This window comes from Sinocyclocheilus rhinocerous, unplaced genomic scaffold (genome assembly GCF_001515625.1).
Source record: "Sinocyclocheilus rhinocerous isolate Xijiao unplaced genomic scaffold, SAMN03320098_v1.1 scaffold263, whole genome shotgun sequence".
In the NCBI taxonomy this organism is placed as follows: domain Eukaryota; kingdom Metazoa; phylum Chordata; class Actinopteri; order Cypriniformes; family Cyprinidae; genus Sinocyclocheilus; species Sinocyclocheilus rhinocerous.
Window position 1 is genome coordinate 771,695 of NW_015645086.1, and position 9,187 is coordinate 780,881.

A 9,187-nucleotide genomic window follows, 5' to 3' on the forward strand; every position below is an offset into this window, starting at 1 on the left:
TCAGACTATTGGATCTCATTGATATTAAGGCGGAAGTGTCATGGATTAAATATTAAAAGTAAAAAGCAAGTTTTACAGTGTCATTTATCCTCTATGACATGTAGGAACAGGAAGTGACACAAGTAACCAGATTTTCTTCCAAACTGTATTGTAGTATAGCAGCTACATTTCAGCATTCCTGCAGAACAAACATGTGTTTTCAGACAGAGGCACATCTGTTTCAGAGGTGTGTGAAACTCACGCTTGGTCCCACACAGTTCTTACAGTTGAGAGAGGAAGAGCTGGAATCTCCCACACACTCTTTAATAATGGACCAACTCTCCTGCTTCACCCAAACCTCCTCAACTAATGACTGCATTAAAGCAGCTCTATTACTCAGGGTGCTTTCACACTAGCACTTTTGGTGCGCACCCGGGTTCGATTGACGTCAGAGTTCGGTTCGTTTGGATGATGTGAATGCTGTCTTCCGAACTCGGGTGCGCACCCGCGAACCGTACCCGAGGGAGTCGGACCCAAATAAAATAATATGAACGCAGTCCAGCGGGGGCAGGGGGAGGGGGGAGCAATCGAACTCGGGTTCCGACCAGGCAAGCGAACCAAGTGTGAAAGCACCCTCAGACCTAGCAGAGAGAGACAGAGAGCGAAACAGCCTCGTAAAGGCACAAGCATGTTGTTCACTTCTAACTTGTTTCAGTACTTTCAGTCCAACTGTTTTAACTTTTTATTAGCATTGATCACTACTGCCACCTAGTGGTCATATGTTTCCTAGCCTGTATAGGGCTCAACAAGAACAATGAATCAGCGATTTCATCAATATGAAAACAGTAGAGCATTTAACCAAGTTATACAGGGAAAAGCAACATGTCCAGTGTACAGACTCAAGCATTATTTAAAATTATTTCTCTTATATTTTTTCTGACATACATGAATCATTCCAGTTTTGATGTCTTTACTATTGTTCAAAAATGTGTGGACAACTGTAATCACCAGAAATGAAGACACCAACAGAAAGACATGTAAATACTGTTTTATTGTAAGAAATGGACTTCAGTTAAAAATGTGGAACTCTTAACAGCCTGCAAGTACAAAAACAGGGAGAGGGCCCACAGTGTACTGAGTACCTTCGCTACAGATTGTTCTTAAAGGCCACAGAGCATTGAAAGGAAGGTAGGAAGGGTCAATCACTGCCTTTAACAGACATTACCTGCTTCCAAACTACTTCCTTCCACATTTTTACTTGCATCCACCTTATGCCAATATTTAGCAGTTCGGCTTATGTGAAATTACAATGGGATATTTGTCAATGCAAGCCCAGAAATGTGAGTGTCACTTGTTTTCCTATTGTCTCCTATTTAGAACAGACCCAGCGCTGTTATATTTGCCCAACTGCAGCAATATTTCTAATCCAATGAACCAAAACATCCAGCAAAAAGGCTTTTCTAGCACAAACAGGCAAGTGTTTAAGGGTCAAAGTATTTATAGCACCAATAACAACTCTGATTGCCGGTTTTGCATGTGCTATCGATGTCAAATGCAACATTGAGAACTACACACAGAAAAATTCATATTGATTGAGAATGACCAGTGCACATGAAAACAATGAAGCTACACGTCGGAGAAAGTCAGAGCTGGCACAGTGATCTAAAGTCAGAATCACCTTGAATCTCCTAAAAATGACAAATGAATTGAGCAAGCATTGCCTGAAAAGGTAACTCGTATAGATCAAATTCAGAACTCAGGCTTTTAGAAAATGAGCGAGAAGTAAAACGTTCATCTAAAAAGCTCATTTAGTTGATAGTTTTAGTCTTTTTGTATTTGTATCATCAGCTTGACATGCTTTTTTGGGGAATGGTCTTGAAAGAGTGCAATATTTTAAAATAACTCAAAAGATTTCATGTTCTCATCTTGTGTATTTAAAAGATTTGTCTGAAAGAAACAATATTCTGCTGCTGCTGCTACTACTTCTACAAAGAATAATTAAAAGAAACAAAAAAATGTAAATGTAAAACTTTAATAACTTGAATTACAAACATCTACCAAGAGACAGTGCGAATGAAAGGACAGAAAAACGCATTAAATATAAGGCAGTAAAAACAGGTAGAAAATGGGCAGTGTTTGTCTTGTCAACTCAAATTTTCCACCAACGTAGTGGCTACTAACTTCATACAAATAATTCTTTAAAATGAAAGCAATAAAATTATAATAAAAATATTTAAACTCGTGCAACCGTGACACCACAGTACATCAGCATCCTGTAGGCCAAAGCGCACGACTGAGTGTTAGTACAGGCGTCGACTCGAAAACGACGCTTCACAACATCCATAAAACAAAGAAAAGACAAACGTCAGACTGGGTCCACTCCCTCCAAACAGTCTGTATAAGGCACAGTCACTGAGGATAGACTGGAGCGGTGGTGACTGCTACCTGCCTCATGCTAAAGCAAGCACCAAAACCATGAATGGAAACTAGGAAGTGAGAGGGTTTTTGCAATGAACTAATGCACGTTTGTCATTCCGTCCCTCTGTTTTGTGTCAGTAAGGTACGGTTCTGAATAAGACGTGATCACAGATATGTACCACAGCAGTGAGGGGGGAGACGGCACCTATAAATCACTACAGAGGATGTGTCCAAGACGTTTCAGAGACATTTCAAATAAGATAAATACATTTGCAGGTGTCTGAAGTTGCTGAAAGAGGAAAGCAATATTAGATCGTATATTAGACAGGAAACACACTATTCCTCTGAGAGAAACAGGAGTATCGTGGCAGCCAGAGGTCTGAGGGCATTAAAACAGTTCTTTCAACATTAAGTGTGTCTGTGCATGCTTTTGCAGATGCAATGGGATTCAGTATGAAGTTTGTTCGGAAAAGTCCAAATGCATAATATGATGTGTGGATGGCGGGGTAGTGACTGTGTGGAGAGGACACGAATGAAAAAGGTGAGAAGAGGGTAAAACTGCAACAAATCACATGCATTAGAACTCCTCCTGGTCCTCTGACTCAGCGTCTGGTATGACAAACCCGTCCTGAGAGAGCAACCGAGAGAGAAAGAGACAAAGAGAGAGAGACAGACTGAGTCATCTGATAAGAAAAGTCTTGCCATTTAAAGATTGTTCCAGTTTTCCACAGCAGATGTTGTTAACCAGGAAACATTCTCCAGAACAGCACAGTGTCTGAACCACTAGTCAGTGTTTACAAGTTCAGTAAATGAATGAACAAGACCGTCTAATGTGGATCTGCAACATGTCTACTCACTTTTTCTCTGTTACTTGGGAATACTATGATGTCCATCAAAAAAAACTAACATTTTTTTTTTTTTAATTAACGTATAGAAGTAAAATTCTAAAAAAAATCTGAATACGACTTACTAATTTACCATTGACACTGGAGGCTTTCGATCGTGCAACAAATCACGGCTGACTACTAATAGCTCATTTCACCAATACAATCAGTTTAAAGGGACAGTTCACCCAAAAATTTAAATTCTGTCATCATTTCCTCATCCTCATACTGTCCCAAACCCATATGGCTTTTATTCGTCTTTTAAACATAAATGGAGATATATCTAATGAATCCTGAAAGATTTCTGTCCCTCCATTAAAAAGTCAATTTCACCCAAACTTTGCCGCTTCAAAGTTCACAAGGAGACTGGTAGAAGTCATAAAGCACATCCAAAATGGCAAACAGAAGCTCAAACATGCTTGCCCGACATCCAAGAACTAATAAGGTTGTATTACTATTATGCTTCCCTTTACCATATTTGATGAGCTCTGTGTGAATAAAAGCAAATTAAATGTGTTCCTCATATAAAATAAACATGCCTCTTCAGAAGACTTAATCTGCTTGATTCTTACTTTTACAATGTATTTATTTAGAAGAATCCAAGTTTTGGTGGAATTGACTTTCAATTAAGTGGCAGAAATCGCTCAGGTTTGATGAAAATATCTTCATTTTTATTCAAGATAAATGAAAGTCTTGAGAGTTTGGAATGGCATGAGGGTGAAAGAATTTTCATTTTTGGGTGAAGTCTAAAATTATACCAAATTGGCCAGGGATCATAACCATATATATTAATATATGAAAAGGTCATGGAGATGTCATGGAATTCATTGGTCAATAAGTGTGGGAACACTGTTAATTACTAATATGGTCTATGTTGACTCACGTCTGTGGCATAGAGAATATCCACAATCCTCTGCAGGGTGGGGTCTCCCTCACCCTCCTTCTCTTGACAGATCAGCTCAATGTTCCTCAGTTTGCCAAAGTAAAAGTCCCGCTCCTTCTCCATGTCCTGGATCGTAGACTTCAAGATGTTTAACTGAAAGCCACCAAATAAACATTTTAGTCATAAAGCCCAAAGCATACTTAGGTTTTATGCATACGTTTGCATACTAAGTACTATGCTGATGACAAAATTTCCTACTTGTACTGTATGCATGTTGACAAGTGCAAATGATGGGTTTAAAAGATACCTGAAACTCTAGTTTAAACAAGTATAACATTTCATTGCTCTTAAATTCTGGAGAAAAATAGTGCAGACACTAGACATACTTTAAAGAGCAAGTTAAGCGCCTGTGTCCATTTCACGCTATTAAATAGAATATACTATTTTTTTTTTTTTTTACATGGGGAAATCTTTTTACCCCTGCACAATTCCTGATTGCATGGATTCCTATTTAAACAACTTGATTTTGCTCACAAAAATTGTGACCGCACCTTAATACAATGTGAGAGTGTACACAGTATAACAAACCTCTTGAATAAGCTCCGCCCTTTCCTCATCACCACCAGCACCAGGTCTCCTAGCAGAGCTAGGCGCCATCTTGGGTGTTACCTTGGCAACAGCTGCTCTCTGTGGTGCTGTTGGGAATAAGCAATAAGTAGTAAGAGACCAACAAATTAGTCTGAAATACAGGAAATAGCGATAAGCACTTAATAACATTCTGACAGTATAACAGAACATCACTGGACCTGTTATTGAAATGCACTGAAGTGCATTGAAAATAAAGTATTTTACTGCAGTGAAGTGAAAGCAACAAGCTGGCAATAAAATCAACATGAAATCATAATGGACCCATTTACTTCTGGTATGGCGATGCTCACTTTTCACAATTTAATCAATTCTGAATGAATTAAGTCAAGCACACCCTGTTTTTCTCCTTGAATATGCAGTTTAATTTGGAAAAATGTCAGATTATGAAAGCAAGATGGGTTGTGAAGACCATTTCATGCAGCTTTTATGCTGGTCCATGAACATAACCATGAACAGTCTAAAATCATATCAGACCCATCACGTTCCCTTCTCTGAAAAGTTTCAGTCTAGCACTTTCCATGTGGGTGGGTTAGTTCACACTTAAAACTATTTAATGTTGTGACTTTTAAAAATCATTTAAACGTCCAATTTACTAGAATGACTGCAACAAGGTCAACTTCTCAGTGACAGCAACCATGTCACATGTGTATTTCTTAGCTGACTCCTCTCATTGTCTATACTGACTAGACTTCAGTGAGCAGATGGTAAGTAGAGAGTGAGATGTATCAGCAGACATGGGACCAGACTGAAACTGTTCTATAAACTAAAGTGTAGCAACTACATTCAAAGTGTTCCACCATTTGAATCTCCTACAGACACTGAAGACACTTAAAAGCGCAAAAACCCAAGACACATCTTCATACCAATTACAGCAGCTGGCGTGGCAGTCTTAACAGAAGAAGACTGATGGACTGCAGTAAGCCAATGAACACAGACGTTTTAGGCAAGTCAAACCGAGGGCAAGAACAGAATGATCAGTTCATGTATCTTACTGAAGAATTCATGTAAGTGCACATGAACAATGTAATGCCTGCTGGATATTAGGGCTGGGTAAAAAATATCGATATTTCCATATTAATCGATTCTCATTTTTACAGAACGATATCGATTCTTAAATCCCAAGAATCGATTAGTCTAGCCTGTTTTCAGTTAATGGACGGAACGTTGAAGGGCACTTCCCATCCAATATATCGCAATAAGCATTGTGCTTTGGTACTTTTAATATGAAACAAAGTCTCATATATTTATAGAAGCAATATTCAAACAATAAATGTCGTTTTGGCTAGTGCTGGGCGGTATGACCAAAATTGACATTTAATGAATCACCAAGGACTACGGTTTCAGCTAAAAGTCTTCTTTAGTGTTCTCCTGAAGAAAAAAATAATCATCTACATCTTGGATGGCCTGAAGGTGAGCAAATTAAGAGCAAATTTTCATTTTCGGGAGAACTATCCCTTTAATTTCTTTAAAAAAACAAACCAAACAAACAGACAGACAAAAAAACATCTATATTACTGACCCCAAACTTCTGAATGTGTTTTGGGCAGATGTATAAAACATAAAAATATATGTTTAATCCTAAATGCTGAGATCAAACAATCGGTGAAATGTAACCAACCTGCATTCATGATCTTCTTGGGTTTGCTGAGGGCAGACATGGAGGGGTTGGGTGGAGGCATGGTGTCCTGGCCCTGTCGCGCTTCCACTGGGTCATAGTCTTTTCCGTCATAGTTGGCATCAAAGAACTTCTTAAACCACTGAACAAATTCAAAATTGTCTTGAAATTTGCCCTTCACCAACTTGTCAACCGGAATAATCTGAAGGGGAAAACACATTCAAATATTATTTCATGGATTTATTAGGGTCATTGTTTTAGTAGTGAAATCAAAGAACAAAAAACTAAATCGTCTACCAGGTATAATTGGATCCAAACTCCAATAATGAAAGCATACTCTAGTGAATATAATTTTAGCGATAAAATGGAAATTGATAAACCTAAGTGGCTTGTTGCTAAATCTCTAAAAAGTCTCTCAAAACTCTTGTTTTGCTCAACTTGACCAGACAAACACTATGTGTGCAGATAAGCTTGAGGAAAAAAAAAATTAAGCAACTCACTTTGTCAACGCCCATCCTCTTGAAGGCGGCCTGCAATATCTTAAAATTGTGAAGGTATTCATGCTCTAACTTTGCACCAAATTTTACTTTCTTCAAAGGTATGCAGCCTGGAAACAGCATGTCCATGAACTGGCAGTAGGCTGCACCTGTCAAGAAAATCAGATTAAAAACTGTTGATAAATTGATAAAATTCTTCCATTACTCCAAAACATATCCATTATTATAAAGTGCATTAGTGCACACCGTTAGAAGCGTTGGTTTCCGGAAATACTTTTTCCATTCATTTTCTTATAGGGATTTTAAAAAAGTCTTTGTTAAAGCGATATAAGCCATAAACTAAGCCAACCAACTATTTCCTTAAATTTCCATAAATTTCCTTATGAAAAAAATTGACTTTTTACTTCCAGAACCCAACTGTTGCACTTTATACTACAAAGCAGCATACATTACAACTCACCTGAACATAAAAGCTCGATCTTGGTAAAGTTCATTTGTAGAGACTCATTGATCCATGCGAGCATGTCATGGCGACTCAGATTGTCGCTAGTCACTGAAGTGGAATGTACGTTCACAGCCATGTCCTAGAACGAAGCAAGAGATAAATGAGACATCATGTTGAGTAACCATGTGCTGACGTAGACTGAAAATGAATAATTAATTAATTAGTTAATATTGATGAACGTAATATTATAATATAAGACTTATTCTGTCAAAATCTCAATTTTACTATAAAGGATGCTCAACTATCATACATTAACCTTGACAAGAGTATAAAGAAACATAAACACTGCAATGAACGAATTTTACCACATGGGTGACTCTTAAGGAAGCGTATCATGGATGATAAATCTGAGATTTCCTCTTTGAACATTGTGTTTGGTTTATGTATATTATGTTTATGTGGTTGGTTTTGTATAGGCGGATCACAAAACCAACCACATAAATATAATATACATAAACCAAACACAATGTTCTTGCTTTTAAGAAATAAATAGTCTTTCTAGTCACCAAAAGCATTGATATCCAACAGAATGAGCACTATGAAGATGTGCCTCTGGGTGAACCCACATTGTGTGATATACACTATGAAGAAAAACGGATTTGTAATATATCGTAATGGCATTAAGCCAGCCAGAGTCTCCAGACAGCTAAGCAAATGTTGAGAAATTGACAGCAGTAATGTCAGTCACTTTGTCTGTGCCCTAAAACCTAATAAGCTGCCCTACCTAGACAGCATTTTATTCGAAGTCATTTTAATTTGATTATAATGCGCATTTGACGGCCAAGATGCTTTCTTTGTAGGCAGCTCGCAGGGTTTTGAGACACAGCCCTTCAGGCACACACCGCCTCAGCTGCTCATCTACATCCAGGCCTCGCCTTCCCCTCTATAACCCTTATAACAGACGTGCTACCGATACTTATTTCAACAAGGAGGCTAAAATGAATATACGTATTTATTCAAACCTCAAACACCGGCCTCATAGACCAGAGTACCGAACGAAATATAAGACAAGCCCAGCTAATTCTTTGTCCCATAAAACATCAGCAGCAGCTTCCTTTAGCGGCCGGGGCTAACCGTTCATTTCAGCGCACTCGTTTAAATTAAAACCATTTCCGATGGGTATATAACGCTTTAACGACGTTGTCACGACATAAGCTATCTCTCCGTGTCATTAATTTACAGATAAAAGCAAAGGAAGAATATCTAACGGTATCTGAGATTTCTCAGCCGAGTTTTACCTCTTGTTCACCGGCGTCTCTTTCTCTCAGATCATGCGTCGGTTTGTTCTTTGGGCGACTTGCGTCATCACGTACAGATACGTAGGGAAAACATGGTGGCAAAATACTTGACAAAATAAGAGTCTTTCCGTCTCATTGCTTTTATTTGGTAATATATTGAGGGAATTGTATTTATGCTAAAATAAGATTTTATTGATGTAAGCTAAATACAAATATTTTTTTAAAATAATAAATAATTATTGATGTATTTGATAGATCCTTATATATCCATATAGAACCATAACTGGTCAAATGCACAAAGAATGTATAAGGGAGGTCACGCTTTAATTTGGGGACCGATTCTTACTATTTACTAACTATTAACGACTTTTGTCTCAATAAACTCCAAATTAGCTGCTTATTAATAGTTAGTAAGGTAGTTGTTAAGTTTAGGAATAGGGTAGGATTAAAGGATCTAAAATATGGTCATGCAAAATAAGGCATTAATATGTGCTTTGTAAGTACTAATAAACAGCCAATA

General features: G+C 37.8%; 1 protein-coding gene across 3 annotated transcripts; it reads right to left on the minus strand.

The window, feature by feature from the left end:
- Nucleotides 1-1,012: 1,012 nt before the first annotated feature.
- LOC107705694 (microtubule-associated protein RP/EB family member 1-like) lies at nt 1,013-8,754 on the minus strand. Of its 3 annotated transcripts, XM_016509097.1 has the most exons (8): nt 8,392-8,424; nt 7,385-7,508; nt 6,928-7,073; nt 6,431-6,629; nt 5,676-5,723; nt 4,753-4,859; nt 4,165-4,317; nt 1,013-3,025 (listed from the first exon to the last, which is right to left on the minus strand). In XM_016509097.1, exons 1-8 carry the CDS (start codon nt 8,407-8,409, stop codon nt 2,975-2,977), a joined length of 846 nt encoding a protein of 281 aa, XP_016364583.1. In that variant the 5' UTR covers nt 8,410-8,424; the 3' UTR covers nt 1,013-2,974. The 3 variants fall into 3 exon arrangements, with proteins under 3 accessions (XP_016364583.1, XP_016364582.1, XP_016364581.1); XM_016509096.1 differs by lacking the exons at nt 5,676-5,723; nt 8,392-8,424 and adding an exon at nt 8,668-8,754; XM_016509095.1 differs by lacking the exon at nt 5,676-5,723.
- Nucleotides 8,755-9,187: the final 433 nt, after the last annotated feature.